We start from the raw sequence: 17020 nt of genomic DNA on the forward strand, positions 1-17020 counted from the left end.
CCCCGGCAGAGGAGGGTGTGGGGGGATGGCTGCACTGGGCAAAGCAGGCACTGCCATGCCAGGGAGAGGGGGAGGTGGGGGAATCACCATGCCCAGGCCAGGCATGGAGCTGGAGGACTCTGTGCCAGGCAGAGGTGGTGGGGAGGGGATGGTACAGCTGTTTTCGAAGGCGGAGAAAACAGAGTGTTCATGGTGGGTTTCAAACTCAGGATGAAGAGAAGAATGGGAAGGCTGTGACCCAGGCTGTCCTTGACCCTCAGGCCATGGAAGGGATGGAGGTGCTGGAAGCTGAGAGATACTCTGTACAGATGGATGGGCGTCGAGCTGGACTGATATTCGCCTTGGAGACACAATCAAAGAAATCTCTGAACAGAATTTTGTCTGAGGTCCAGAGGGTGAGGACGGGCCAGCTGCCTCTCCACTCTTAGCCCCAGGTGAGCATGGGGGGACCTCTGGCAGAGCATCCACAGAAGGCAGCATCAGTGGCCCACTCTCTTCTGTTGGGGAAGTCTGGATTGATTTGGCCTCTACAATCCTTTGATGGCTCGCATCCTTTTCTCTCAACCTGAGAGCTTCAAGACACAAATCTTCAGAAGCTGCCACTCCATTCTCAAGCCCATGCCGGCCATTGGTCCCCTCTGTGTCCAGCGCTGGGTACTGCTTCTCTAGTTCAGCTATTTTGGTCCTCAGATCCTCGATGGTCTGTTCCAGCTGCTGAATTACAGTTGCCTGTCCCTCAGGCTTCATGTCAAGAACTGCCTGAAGGGCGACAAGGACACAGTTAAGTATGCATAAAGAAAAATCCAAATATCAAAAATTAAGTCAAATCAGATGGGTGTGGTAGCTCACGCTCGTAACCCCAGCACTTTGGGAGGCCAAGGCAGGATTGCCTGAAGCCAGGAGTTCAAGGCCAGCCTGGGCAACATGGCAAGACCCTGTTTCTACAAAAACAATAAAACATTAGCCAAGCATGATGGATGTAGTCTCAGCCGCTTGGGAGGTTGAGGCTGGAGGATCACTTAAGCCCAGGAGTTCAAGGCTGCAGTGAGCTATAATCACATCTCTACACCCCAACCTGGGAGACAGAGCAAGGTCAGATCTCAAAAAACACAAATAAAAATTTTAAAAAAAAAAACAAGCAAAATCATATATGCTTATTGTAATACTTCCAGAAAAATCCTGCCACAGAAATATACTATTAATATTACCATAGGATCCTAAGGTTCTTGTTTGAATCATCTTCAAATATCACTGAGGACAAAAGACCACTAAAAATAGGAAAGAAATTCTGAGCGACAAACATGTTTATTTCAGGGCTACCCCTTTGGGTCCCCTCCCGCTGTGGGAGTTTTTCTGTCATCTCAATAAATCCTGCTTTCTAAAAAAAAAAAGTTTATTTCTAAAATAGACTTCTCTGTTTCCTGCCAAGTAACATTTGCTACCAGGATGTTCACTAGAGACGTTTTAAAGGCAACCCAGAGGTTTTTGTTTGTTTGTTTTGTTTTTTCAGTTGGAGTCTCACTCTGTCGCCCAGGATGGCGTGCAGTGGCATGCTCACGGTCACTCCAGTGTCAACCTGCTGGGCTCTGACAATCCTTCCGCCTTGGCCTTCCAAGTAACTGGAGCTACAGACGTGTGCTACCATGTCCGGCTAGTTATTTATTGATTGTAGAGATGAGGTCTCACCAAGTTGCCCGGGCTGGTCTGGAACCCGTGAGCTAAGGCAGTCTACTCGCCTCGGTCTCCCAAAGTGCTGGGATTACAGGGGCAACCCAGAGTTTTAAAGGCCATAATCACCTTTTAAAAGCAATCGCTAAATGTGGCCAGATATGGTGACTCATACCTGTAATACCAGCACTTGGGGAGGCTGAAGCAGGAAGACTACTTGAGCCCAGGAGTTTGAGACCAGCCTAGGCAATATAGCGAGATCTTGTCTCTACAAAAAATCTAAAAATAGCCAGGCATGGTGGCATGCACCTTTAGTCCAAGCTACTTGGGAGGCTGAAATAGAGGATCATCTGAGCCCAGGAGATAGAGGCTGTGGTGAGCCACAACTGTGCCACTGCATGCCAACCTGGGTGACACAGTGAGACCCCAGACTCAAAAAAAAAGTAATCACTAATGAGTCTCCAATAAGAATAAGAACATGTGAAATATTTTTGACATCCACATGAACAGGAATATATACCTTATGTGTCTTGCCATAGCATTTATGTTCACTAGAATTTTAACTTTTTACTCAAGGCATTTCAAAAAGTGATAACTGATGGCTCGTCACAATTTATGAAGAAGTTGATAATTGTGCCAACATATGGGGCACCCTCACTACTTAAGTGGCAACTTCCTTTCCCAAGGTACCCAGTCAACCAGAAATCCTTCAAGAAAAAAATGTTTTGGATAGAAAGAAAGGAAAACTCTATGGGTATATCAAAATATGAGTAAAAGATGGGAAGAGAAGAAGAAGAAACAGATAAAGAGGAAAGAGGATAAATAGGAATAGTTCAAGGCAGAGGAAAAGGAGGACAAGCCTTGGCTGTATGAAAATGACAATGTCAGATGAATCCTCATAGACGTGGATTTGTCCACTCAAGGCTGGAGCGAAATGGAAAGATGGTGAGAGGGTTATCGTGCTGAGAACTGTTTCTTCAGGGTGTGCAGGGGCTTTCCAAAGATGACCCTACTAGGAGTAGTGGTAAGAATTCATAGGTCCATGTGCACACAAATCTTCCTCACATGGGAGGCTGAGGCTTATACTTCAGGCCTGAGTTCTGCATGTTGTAGAAGAATAATTAAGGGTAATATAAAGATTATATTAAGTATCAACCTAAACTCTCAGCCTGCTTGCTAAGGTTAAACTCTGGATCCAAGCAAAGTCTCCACAAAGTAAGAAATAAACATTTCCTTTACTCTTTACTAAATTCAAAACAGACATCCAACGCATTTTTCAGTGAAAAAGGCAGGTGGAGATATACTATAAATTAAGTACTTTGGGTGCTATGATATATTTGATAAAAATCCTCAGAGTTAGTCCCTTCCAACCCAATGGAGGAGAAGGAGATTTAAATTTAATAGTCTTAATCCTAATCTCTGTTATTTATTTCCTGGAAACTTTCTTTTACTACAATATTTAATTTGCTGCAGATAAATTATTATGTTTTTGTTTTGTTTTTGAGTCAGGGTCTCACACTGTCACTCAGACTGGAGGGCAGTGCCACAATCATGGTTCACCACAGCCTCAGACTCCTAGGCTCAGGCAATCCTTCCACCTCAACCTCCTGAGTAGTTGGGACTACAGGCACACACCACCACACCCAGTTTTTGTTGTGGAGGTGGTTTTGTTTTGTTTTGTTTTTGTAGAGATGCAGTCTCTCTATGTTCCCCAGGCTGGTCTTGAACTTCTGGGCTCAAGCAGTCCTTCCACCTCGGCCATCCAAAGTGCTGTGATTACAGGTGTGAGGCACAACACTTGCCCAATTATGTTTACTGAGAGCTGAAGAAAATTTGTAACTTTGAGAAACAGCCCCTACACATGTTTTCTTAAATGTTCGTATTATCAAACATAATATCAAGTAGACTTTGCTGTGAAAGTGAAATAGAAAATAACTTCTCAACTAATGAAGGAACATAAAACACTTTAAATAGGCAAAAAGTTGAGAGGTGACTTATAGGTAAGTATAGGTATTCATATACACAAGTATGTGTCTACACACACACTCCTTAAGTCACTATTTTTTACCAAAAAATTTTTTCCACAAAAGACTAAAGTATTGTAATGCACATGCCCCATACAGTTTCTAAGTAACCCATGGTAAAATATATATAAACAATTTTTAATATTCTTTGTGGCCACTATACTTAATTCCACTCTCCAATTATGATACTAGTAAGTACAAAGGAAACCAGAAGCCAAAAAACTAGCACCCATATTTATCCTAATAAGAACTAGTCAACATTTATTTGTTATACCAGATTAATCAAATATACAGATCATTTTTCCAGCATACTCTTAAAAGTGACTTTTAATCATTAATAAGTATTTCTTGAGTTATCTTGATATATAACTATGGTTCTCATTTTCCCAAGAATGCTGATCACATACAAAGGGTAGTTGACAAATGCCACATAAGAAGTAGATTCTGGAAGCATTTCCCAAAACCCAGTTCATAAATGTTATTACCTAGGCCCACTCTTTTTCATCCTAGATTTGAATATAATGAAGACAACATAAAAATTAAAGGGCACTCAGCAAACACACACAAACACACACACACACACACAAACACACACACAAAGAAAGCGATCCTAAGTCAAAATGGCCTACCTCAGTAGCAATTATTATTATTTTTTATCAATAAATTTGTATTCATAGAATTACACGTCATGATTCCTTCCATTTTCCATGAAGGTCAATTCAAGAAAAACAAAAGTCAAAATTTATGTTCAAAAGATTTATTTCCAAGATAGTCCTCCTTAATAGAATTGATGCTTAATCCACAGTTGTCCTGTAAGCCACAATGATTTTGGCTTCCTTTAACCCCATATTTGAATAGGATATACTGATGAAAACTTCAAAACTCCAGGAATCATTGGGATCTATTTTTTCCAACCAATTTACTTTAGGGGCATTTGTGGAGTAGATGGATCTGCCTGGTTCTCAATTTGACACCCTCTCTAAACATGAGTGCGTACAAGTCAGAGTCATTCCTAAGTTATCAGCCTTGAGAATAGTATAGATCTGTGGAATATGCCAGTACCTTCAACTGGCAACATCATGTTCTCAAGATAAAAAACTTTTTTAAAAAAGCCATCTTGATATATCACATCAACATGATATCAGTATACTAAATCAATATAGTTGAGACTACCTTCATGTCCTATGCTTTTTAATTATCAATTCTACAGTCCTGGAACCAACCCTTAAGGTTATCAATATCTCCATCACTTTACTTTAAACTGTGTCAGGCATCATAGTATTCCTTCTTATATGTATCAAGACTTATCCTGAATAATAATAATAAATATGGCAATGCTAGCACTAGTACTAGGCTTATGGTGACAGAGTCAAAGAATTCATAAAGATGATAATCAACAGATTGCAAAGACAAAAGACTGAAATTTTCACAGAAAGAAATATTTGTATGGATCATTTTTATAGACAGAAAACATGGAAGAAAACTTGGGTTGAGAGACCATTTGCTTCTTACATTATTCCCACTGTAGAGAGAACAAGACACTAATTTGTTAGAATCTTCATTCCCTCTATGATCTATCTTTACCTGCACCATAAAATCCTGACCCTGAATCAACATTACAGTCCTCCTTTTCCATTCCAGGGAAACAGAGCAAACAAGCTCATCTCAAGCCTTAAATGACTATCCTGTAAAATAAGGTCAGTCAGCCACTATTAAAGATCAGCCAAATGTATGTAGGATTTTTGGTTCTGAATTTAGTTAACAGTCTTCAAAGAATCTTATCTGGCTTTTCTTATCCACAGCTATCAGTCAAGGGCTGGCTGGTTCTCAGAGAAGCCCAGATTTACAAAGCCAGCTGACATATTTTCTGCAGAGCTCTCTAGAGAAAGCTGCATTGCTTGTTAGCAGTAAGAGTTGATTTCTAATATGATCTTTTTTCAGGGATTTATTAAAAGATTGACATGGTAAATATTAGTCATTATCAAGAAAAAGGGCTGGTTATTCTCTGGCCATTTAAGCAAACATCCTACTCTCAGGACTCACACAAAGTGGAGTGGAGATCTGTAGTGCCCACCCACTGACACAGCCCAGATTTAATCTCTAAGAGACTGCCAGGCGCTCTGTTGTCCATGGAAAGCCCTCAAGTTAAGAGCCTAGTGTGTTCCCCTGTGTCTAGTGCCTGGAACTTAATCTTCTGTCTCTTCAGGGTGCAGCTAGAGGGAGGCCTATCAGATTCTCAAAGGACTTGACAATGGAGACATGAACTTTTCATTATCTTTAGACTTCTACACTTTTCAAAAAGACTCTCAGCATTTCCAGTAATTGGGGAACAGTTTACCCACAGCTAATAGGTTTTTGTATCACAAATTTAAATAAATAATCTTTTTAAAAGAAGAAAAGGGAAAAGCAATGGCTTTGGCAATTGTGTGTGTGTGTTATTTTTGTTTTGTTTTTTATCACAACTTCCTGATCTCAGGCAATCCTGCCTCAACTTCCCGAGCAACTGCAACTACAAGTGTGCACCGCCATGCCCAGCTAATTTTAAAATTTTTTTTGTAGAGTCAAGGTCTCGCTATGTTGCTCAGCCAGTTTTGAACTCCTGGGTTCAAGCAATCCTCCCAAGCTGGTCTCCCAAAGCGCTGGGATTACAGGCATGAGCCATTGTGCCCAACCTGCCAATTTTGTAAAGAACCTATATAATGGATGCGTCCTTGTAAATGAAGGAAAGACAAATATATTTTTAGCCAGTGAACACAATAAGTAATATACTTTATTACCAACTTTAAGATTATTTGTATTTTAAAATATTGTTTCAAAACCCTCAGTCATTATAAGTGGTAGAGTCTGCCATCCAGTTTGGCTCTAAATCATATACAATAAGTCAGCCAAAATTCTTCCATTCCTGTATAATCTTATATGTGAGTGGTGATGGTTAGTTCGTATAAATTGTTTGAATACTGGCATATCACAAAATAAAAGTTTCCATTAAAAAATAAAATGTTCACCAAAAATATTTTTCCAAATAGAAGATTATCTGATTCCCAGAAAAAGAAAACATTACTGTAACATTAAGATTACAACTGTCAAAAAGGAAGCCAAGATACACTTGAGTGAAGCTTTTGCTAAAAAGTTAAATAGCTCATCTTTGAAACTTTATGATATTTATTATGTAAGCAGGATACTTTCAGAACCTAGAATATAAGAGCTGTTTATTGGTAAGTTCACACTATAATATTTTATTTTGTAAATCTTAATGAGATATATAATTCATATTCCACCATACTCAGATTTTTAAGTTCTACTAAATTCTAAGGTGACATAACTAACAAGTTAGGACACCTTCAGGAATTCTACTCTTTACAGTAGCATATAAATTATGTATTTGCCATGTTCTAAGTTCTAGAACATTCTAAAGGTTTGGAACAAACCAATGGAACAAATCAAAGATCTACGATTTGCCAACATATGCTATATGTGATCTTATAGGAAAATAAACAGGTTTTAAAAGGATTAAGTTGTGTGCACAAATAACGTACAAGAAATTTTGAGTTAGAAAGAGAAATTTCAAGAAAGAAGAAAATATTAAAATGGATGGTAAATGGGAAAAAACTTTCCTGAGGTTTCTTAATGTAGAACACGTTATAGAAAAGGAGAGCTTCACACAAAGAGCTAAGATGGCACTTCTAGGATCCTTATTATGAAACAGATGATGAATTATTGAAGTTACATTTTTGAACTGGAATGGATATGACAGCACTCTTGCAATTCTTTCATTGATCAATGAGAAATGTAACGTGGAAGGGAGAGGGATAAGTTAGAAATTGTAATTGGCTATATTACATCTCTTTAGCAGAGTGGTTGATAAGCTGACCAAAAAGTTAAAGTAGTCACCACAGCAGAAGTAATAAGATTCAAGGAAGGAAATACCAAAAAAAAAAAGGAAAATAAACAGCAGAGGGAATCTGCCTTTTTTGTTCCCGCTCACATTTTTGGAATTTTTTTCTCTAGTTGTTTGAGCTAGAGTTGTAGCAAGGTTCTAGACCATACTCTAAAGCAACCTATCCCAAACAATGTAAGAAAGAAAAACACTACTTTATTAGTTTCACTTTCTTTTAATGATTGGTGGATGTAAAGTGCAGCTCAGTTTTTCACCTCCTAACCACCTTCCTTGCGTTAACACCCAACTATTCTCAAATGTCATCCTAAAAAAATAAAAATAAAAAAACTTTCTAAAGAACAAAGCTTGGAGAAAATCAAATGGAATAGATTAGGACTACTACTCAGAGTGGTGAAGCTGTCTTTTGACCCTGGAGCTCTAATGGAATTACTCTCTTGGTATGCTGATGGTCTCCTTATTGCCAAATACTATAGCTTTAACCCTGGCCTTTATAAATATTTGAAACTATTAATCATTCCATCCTTCTTAAAACCCCCTCTTCTGTTGGCTTCTATCATGTTACACTCCTCCTTCCTATTCATTTTTCTCTGTTCCCTCCCATAGATTTTTTTGGAGGGAGCGGAGACTTTGTCCCTATATACTGGGAAATCTCATCAATTTTTACATCTTCAATCTCTTATCTCTGTACTGATCACTGCAAGTTTTTCTCCATCATCAATGCTTCACTTCCATATTGTGACTGCTCAGCTATCATGGCTATTTGATTACCCTACCCTTTTCCTTACATTTAAAATGCATCTGAGGACACAGGAAAAAAAAAAACAAACTAAAGCGCTTTTCTGTTCTCTCGGTCAATAGTCAACATTTCTGTGAACTCTCATCATCAAAATGTGTGGGGATTTCTTCCCTCCAGCAACCAATCATCAGTTTTGCAGTGGACACCAAATGAGTATCCCCTAACTCAAGTAAATTCTGACACTAACACTTCAGACGCCAGTCACAAATCCAGGCCTTTAGAACTTCTGACCCACAAGCTACAAATCAGAGTTCCCATCACCCCCTCCTCGGGTTTAATTAACTTGTAACAGTGGCTCACAGCTCATATAACTCAGAGAAACACTTTTATTGGCTTATTATACAGGATATTACAAAGGATACAGATGAAGAGATGGGTGGGGGCCAGATACAGGGAGCATCCAAGCATTTGCTACACCACCTTCCAAGAAACTCCACAAGTTCAGCTATCTGGTAGTTCTTCATGCTCTGTCTTTTTTGTTTGTTTAAGTTGTAGTCTCACTGAGGTATAGGCTGAGTGCAGTGGCACAATCATGGCTCACCACAGCCTTGGGTTCCTAGGTTCAGGCAATCCTTCGACCTCAGCCTCCCAAATAGCCGGGACTACAGGTGTATGCCACCACACCCAGCCAATTTTTTTTACTTTTGTAGAGACAAGGTGTCGCTATGTTGTCCAGGCTGGTCTCAAACTCCTGGGCTCCAGCAATCCTTGCACCTTGGACTTTCAAAGAGCTGGGATTACAGGTGTGAGCTGCTTCTCCGGGCCCTTTTGTTTGGGAGGAGAGGGTGGTTTAATGGAGGCTTCATTATGCTGGTATGACTGACTAAATCACTGGTCATTGGTGATCAGTCTAACCTACAGCCTTTTTCTTGTCCCCAGAGGTTTGAGGTGGAGCCGACAGTCCCAACTCTATTACGCTGTCTTGGACTTTCTGTTGGTTAGCCCCAACCCTGAAGCTACCAGTCATCAGTCACTCATGAGTATGCAAAGAGATGCCTATCACTTTGAAGATTCCAAGGATTTGGGGAGTTGAATGCCAGGAGATGGGGATTAAGAACAAATTTATATTTCACAATATCACAGCATCTCATCTTCCAACCAAATACCACCTCCCTGCCTTGCAGTTTACTTAGGCTTAGTAACATCTTCAAATTATTTCCTAATTCATTGTCTCTTGTATTTGATCTGCAGCAGAATCACCTGGAGGGCTTGTTAAAACAGATTGTCAGGACCCACTCCCAGAGTTTCTAATTCAGTAGGTCTGGGTAGGGCCTGATAATTTGCATTTGCAACCAGTTCCTGGTTGATGCTGCTGTTGCTGTTGCTGTTGCTGTTGCTGGTGTTGCTGGTCCAGGGACCACACTTTCAGAACCACAGTCTCATTTATACCCCAGACATGGTTACCAAATTCATTATTTCAGTCTTTGGTTGCTAATTTTCCCCTGTCACATCAGCACCTTATTTGAGATTCTCATCATCTCACAGTGGGGTTACTGGGAGAGTTTAATAGCGGGTCCTCCAACTGGCTCTACTCTCCCTCTTCTTATCAATACTACATTTCCTTGCCAGATTCCTTAAACACTAGCTCATCATGGTACCTTGCTCGAAAACTCATGGCTCCCAGTCTGGCGCAGCGGCTCACACCTGAGACCAGGAGTTCAAGACCAGCCTGGGCAACACAGTGAGACTCCATCTCTAACAAAACAAGAAAAAAGTTTTAAAAACTGGCTCCTGACTGCTGAGCATAAGGTGTTTTAAATTCTCTCCTTAGCTCATAAGATCTTTAATGACCGATGAAATGTGGATAACTTATTACCTGCCCTGCCTATTGCAAAGGGGTATTGTGAGAATTAAATAAGATACAGTTGATTCTTGTTATTCACAGCAGTTTTGTTCTACAAAGTCAACGTGAACCCTGAACCAGTGAATACTGAACTACTCTTTGTTCCTGGAAAAAATACAGGATTCGATTCCAAGCCCCCGGTCACATTGTGTAACCATTTTAAAATGTGTGTTCATATTGAAAGACACCTTATTTAATAATATTGTTGATTAATTAGCATTGAACTGTTGGTCAAAAACACAGTCACTCATGGCTGAGTGAAACTTATCTGGCATGTATTTCCTCCACAAAAACATCACAGCTTCTTGTCTTAGGAACACTAGACAGCACTGCAGCACTATGCTTGGGGACCATTTCAAACAGTGAAATGACCAAGAAAAAGCACAAACATTTGGAAAACATGACTCAATATAGACCACAAAAAGGATAATTGTGTACAGAAAGAGCTGAAAGAAGAAAGCAGATCTTCATTTAGTTCAGCCTCACCTGGGCACATGCACATTGAACGACTCAAATTTTTTGCCATTTTATGCATGCCTGGGAATGATCACGAGAGTGCCACATGAATATGATTTGGGGGTTACAGATAAAATATAACAAGTAGGCCAGTTTGCAAATACAAAATCCATGAATACTGAGGAAACTACATTATGAGAGGAATATTCATATAAGATCAAAAACAGTAGCTAACATTTTGACCATTTACAATGGTGCCAGAAGCTCTTGAAAGAATTTTACACAAATTAATGCATTAAAAACCCACAAAATCCCTATGAAATAGGAATAGTTATTATGCCCATTTTGTAGACATGAAAACTAAGGCACATAGAGTGAAATGCTCTTCTCAAGTTCTGACAAAGATTCTTTCCTTGATCAAACTCTAGCTGGGCTACTCTGAGCCACCTTCTTAAATAGGCTTCAACCTTGGCCTTTAAATGCTTAAACAAATGCTAACATCATTTCTAACAGCTCAAGGCCACATCCCTAAGATAACCCTACTCCCTCTTAAAGTACCTGCCTGAAAAAAAACTGAAGTCTGCCTCAAAAAAGTAGTGTTTGTTTCAGCCATCACCTGAGTACAGGACTGGGAAGGACAGAATCCCAACTTCAATAATTACCGGTTATCAGACACAGCTGTCCTAATGTCAGGTATACCAAGGAATCCTTTGTAATTTTTCACTTATCTGGACTCTCCTGAGACTCTCTCACCCTCCTTCCTATTCCTTCATACTCCTTTTAAAATGTTCAGTCACCTCTGAACAAATCAAAATGTAGTTCACACTGGACTTGTTTCCCTGGTGCAATAGTTACTACTGATATAAAATCTGTCCTTACCATTTTAACCAGTATCTGACTTTATCTTTGACAGTTTCCCTGTTAAAAGTGGAGTAACTGGGATTTGCACCCAGGCAAAATGATCCAAAGCTCAGATCCTCAATCACTATGGATGAATATAAGCAAATTTTCGACCACTCTCCAAATGTACCCTCTGCTCTAATTGGTGTGGTCTCTCACATATTTATTCTTTCATCAAATATTTTCTGAACTCCCTCAAAATATCAGGTACTCTGTTAGATACTGGAGGGACAAAGACAAAAAGAATAGTCTTATTCTTAAGGAACTAACTGTCTGTGAGCCATGCATATGGAAAATAAGATATATAGGAGGTCACCACAGAGTGGGGACAGTGAAAAAGGTCTCATTGAGGCATCTCAGGTAAAGTTTCTAAGAGAAAGTCAAATTTAGATGAGATCACAATTAAGTCATTTTTTAAAAAGAAAGAAGTACAAAAGAAACACATATATAATGGCATCTATGATGAATCCTAAAACTTTCAGAAAACAAGGGTAGTTTTGAAGGCTGGACCAAGCCAAACATGTAGGAAACAGTGAGTGACAAGGCTAAAGACAGAGGATGGCAAGGGAAAACCCTGTGTGTCAAATTCAGGAGGCTGAATATTTTCTCAAAAGCTATGAACAGTCATTGAATGAGTCTGAGCAGTTTCAAACACAAGCAAATTTGGATTTTAGAAAGATAACTCTGGAAGCACTGTGGAGGAGAGATTAGAAAGGATTAAGACTGGAAGTAGAAAGACCTGTTGGGAGAATATTGCAGTAATCCAGATAAGCCTGGGCTCTGGGCCGAGCCACTGTCAGGCTGTGTGCAGAGGAGGCCCAAGAGGCAGAACACAAAGCCAGTCTCCATGAGAGGAGTCAGCTGAGCTGCCTCCCATGTCGCTCAGACTACGGTGCTCCCTCCCGCACAATGCTCTGCTTACTGCTGTATGTTCCCCCTCTTCTCCAATCTGAAATACTCACGCTTCTCCTCTCCAGCTATAAGAAACTGTCCTTAATTACAGTCTCCCAACAACCTTTCCATTTTGTTAAGTTCTGTAATATAGCATGCACTAAGTATCTTGGCAGAATGACATTAAATCTTGCAAATCGTTTCACGTATATATCCCTCTTACTTTACTGTCTGCTTCTGAATACCTGAGACTTTGTCTTATAATTCTTTGAATTTCCCTCAATATCTACCACAAATCTCTTGCACACAATAGGTCAACAGATGTTCAATAAAGAATAAACCTCCTTTATGGGCAAATAACTTTTTTTATCAGCTCCGTTATCCCTTGAGATCAGCTGCTTGAACTGTTTGCCTCTCTTCACAGGTCATTAATAATGTGTAGCACAAACTAGTTTTACACCATCTAAAACTCAATAGAGCAAAAGACACAACTTCATTTCATCTCCAAACCTTACCACCCCAGAGAAAAACAAAACAATCTGCAGGATATCCAAAACTTTCTTCACATTCTCATCTCAGATTCTATTTTCCAGATATTAACTGTTTTTCATTCTTAAAACTGATAGAAGCGTTTCTTTTCTTTTCTTTTCCCTTCTATTTCTAAAACTAAAATGTCTACATTTTTTCTCTGAGTTCCTTGGCATTTCCACAAAATAAAAACGTTCTTCCAGAAAAATCCTTCCTTTCCTTTAAGATATAGAAGCATCTTCCAAAGTGTTGCCTATTTTCAAAGTCAGTGCCTCCACAATGGTTACCTTCTCTCTCCCCTTCCTATCCATCTCTCACTTGCCCTTCTCAAGCCTCATTGGGTAGAATATTTTTTTTCCAACCTTTCCATATGTCTAAGACAATGATATTTTTCCAACCTTTCCATATGTCTAAGACATCCCCTCCGATTCAAATTGCTTCTTGATTTTGTAAGTCTCCATTATGTCTTCAGAATTACCTTTGCTCCACACCTTTCTTTCCATCTCACCAACGCCTCTTTTACTCTTCAAACTTTTCTAAGCCAAGACACTTGTGAATGATCTCTCAGGCACCTCAGCTAGGCTACCCTGCACTACTCACACCCATTTCCCCGATTGGTTCTTAAATAAAGATGTTTCTGAAATTAATAAGGAGTACATAGTGGCCATCTGTATAAAGAACACTATAACAATACTTTAAGGCCATCCAATGGGTTGCGCTACTAATATACCATAGCGTATAAAAGGATTTACAGTTTTAGTAGTATTTCAAATGCCAAAAGTTTTTTTAAAAAATAGTCCCATTTCAGTTTTATGACATAATTCTTTAGACACATTTCCAGAGCATATTACTTGAAAATAAAATAATCAGTAAGTGATGTCTAAAGAATGTAGTTTTATCTTAAGGTCTCCTAATTCCATAGGGTAATCAACAAAAGCACTCAACAAACAACCATAGTCCTTTTCTTTCGTATAAGTGCCAGCTGTATTTGCTTTAAGCATCAGACTCTGGCAACACAGCAGGCTTCGACTCCTCTGAATTGAGAAAAGGCTTTATGAGTCATGTGTTTTTTCTAGAGATTCTGAGCTCTCAGAATTATTAACTACGGGGAGAGAGTAAAAGTCAAAATTCATTCAATAAATTCCACTGTGCTCAGATTGAGAGAACAGGTGCCTGAACACACATCTGAAGAAAAACTTAGAGGATGCTTTCCAACTCGGCTGCATGCCTTTGACTAAGCAGTCCTGGGGATCTCACATTACGACCACAGAATAACGCAGGCAGCACCGGATGGACCAGAAAACCTCTGAAGTTCATCATTCATACAGAGCAAACTGCCTTAAAACTTCGAATTTCCTTCTGCAGTGGTAATTTACAGAGATACAGAACTGCCATCTAGTGACCAAGAAGAAAAAAGCAAGGTGCTTTACATGAAAAATTAAACCGTTTAAATAAAGTATTAAAGTCAGTAAAATTAACACAATTTATCACATCAAAGTTCCAGCAAAACTTCAAAATGGATACACTTTTATGCCTCTATAATGTATCTTGACATTTGATTCTTCTAAATGATATAGTTTAAATACAATAGAATAACTCTTCAACTTCTCATTCCCTCCATATGAAGATTTTGGTATGAGATGGTACTAAATAGCCATAGGTGATTACTTATGCAAAAGTATAATTTTTATCATAGTAAATGTATAAAATCTAAAGAAGAACAAAATCATGGCACTTGTAGCAACGTGGATGCAGCTGAAGGCCATCATTCTAAGCAAATTATCACAGAAACAGAAAACTGAATACCACATGTTCTCACTCATAAGTGGATACTAAATGCTGGGCACACACAGGCACAAGGATGGGAGCAACAGGCACTCGGCACTGTTAAAGGAAGGAAGAAAGAAGGACAGGAGGGGGAATAAACGATGCAAAACCACCCGTTGGGTACCATGTTACCACGGCAGGGAGGGGAGGGGGCAGGCTCATCAGAAGCCCAAACCTCACCTTCACGCACTATACCTATGTGACAACTTCTCACCTGCGCACCATGATTCTAAAATGAATTTTAAAAAGTCACGTAGCTGTATCAAATCAAACAGACCTGAACTTGAATCTTGGCTGTACTCTTTATCAAGTTTATGATCATTGATGGGTTACTTTTAACTTCTATAATCATATCAGATAAATGTGGATTATAATAGTTACTTTAAAGGACTCTTGTAAGGATTACACAAGGTAATACAGTAAAATAATAGGTAGGCAGTAGGTTGATAATTAATTCTGTTTTTCTGTCCTCTCTATGACCAGTTACCTTAGGCTCTTATGAAACACATCTGTATCATCTAAGAAAAGAACAAGGCCATAAAATAAACTTATGACAAAGAATCAATGATTCCAAAAGTAAGTGAATGTCATTGTTGAATGCTTAACCTCAATTGCTTCTAAATATTGTTACCTCTCAATTAATTTATTGCATTTTCTGGCTTCTAGACACTTTGTTGTCAACAAGGAAAGAAGATGTGACATTTAGTCAATCTATTTTATCCTTGAGTATTAAAACTGTAACATCAAGTGTTTTAAAATCATTCAATCCATTAGGTTTTCTGCTTATTGCAATATATCTGTACCATGGTTCGTAGCTCAAGAAAACAGAAGATCACTGTAATATTATACACATGAATATATATCTTGATATATAAGAGTTGCAATCTTAATATTTAGAGTAATATACATAGTTCATCATTGTGGATATTATAGGATGCTCCTTTTCTGGGTTCTCTTTGGCATTTTCATATACTATTACAAATCATTCATATATGCACATAAGAATTCAGAAAAACATAATATATCCTTTTAGATCACAATTAAGCCACGCCTTTAAAAAAAAAAAAAAAAGCAAAAATGTGAAGACGTTTGAGGGTACTATTTTTCTTAATTATTGCTCATCTTATTGTTTCTTTTTACCTCTTCTTATCTTCATCTTATTCACTATTGGCTAATCATTGCAGTTAATTAAATAACCATCAGCTGAGTCCACCATGCCTCTCCAAGTGCCCCAGATTGATGTAGGTATCTGCTGTGACAAAGATGAGCTGGAGAAACATGCTTTTTAAAAAAGATACTATTCTTAAAAGAAACTTAAATTTACAGAAATAGCCAATCTAACTGCATTTTTTAAAAGATCCATGGACTATAAAATGAAGTTCCTGACCAGTGTTATGCCCCTATTTCTCCTCCAGGGGGTGCACGACCTTCATGTATGATGCATGGCTTCTTTTTCAAAAGGAAATTATGCTTTGAAGAGTTCTCAAAGATCATCAATTCTTTAATTTTACAGAGAACACTATGCTTCAGGTAATCTAAGCTTGTTGTCACACACAAACCAGAAACAAACCTGAACATACAACCCACACTTGCATACTCTCATGGTCTCCTAATCCAGGAGAGGCCATGGATCAATACTGGTCTGTGTTAGGAGATGAGCTGCAGGTCGGTGAGCAGACAAAGCTTTATCTGTATTTACAGCCATTCTCCGCTGTTCACATTACCATCTGAGCTCCTCATTCTGTCAGATCAGCGGCAGCATTAGATTCTCATAGGAGCCCGACCTAACTGTGTGAATGGTGCATTTGAGGGATCTAGGTTGCACACTCCTTATGACAACCTTATGTCTGATGATCTGAGGTGGAGTTGCCGTGGTGAGGCTAGCACTAGGGAGCAGCTGCAAATACAGAGTAACATTAGCAGCGAGGTTTGCCTGCACACCCCCCCAACTCCCCCAAAACCCCATGAGAAAATTGACTTCCATGAAACGTCCTTGATGCCAAAAAAGTTGGGGACTGCTGTCCTAAACAACATGCAACAGAACAGAACACATCTTCCTACCATTGATTTCTAATACTGTTATTGTCAAAAGCAACATAGTTGTGCAAATGTATAAATAAATTTAACAAATAGTTATATATACAAAAGAGCAACTGCTAATCAATTACCATTCCATAGAAATATTTCCT

The 17020-nt window shown here is 38.9% G+C and overlaps 1 protein-coding gene across 1 annotated transcript in view; it reads right to left on the reverse strand.

The window, feature by feature from the left end:
- LOC103253009 (formin-2-like) overlaps positions 1-17020 on the reverse strand; it is a gene marked incomplete at both ends in the record, with an annotated part of 107595 nt that continues 90575 nt past the window's right edge. Inside the window, one exon of the mRNA XM_021709361.1 lies at positions 1-759. Within this exon, the coding sequence (XP_021565036.1) occupies positions 1-759 (759 nt within the window). The remainder of the gene's footprint in view (positions 760-17020) is intronic.

The sequence above is a fragment of the Carlito syrichta genome, unplaced genomic scaffold (genome assembly GCF_000164805.1).
Source record: "Carlito syrichta isolate Samal-C Ts95f unplaced genomic scaffold, Tarsius_syrichta-2.0.1 Scaffold191071, whole genome shotgun sequence".
Taxonomy (NCBI): Eukaryota; Metazoa; Chordata; class Mammalia; order Primates; family Tarsiidae; genus Carlito; species Carlito syrichta.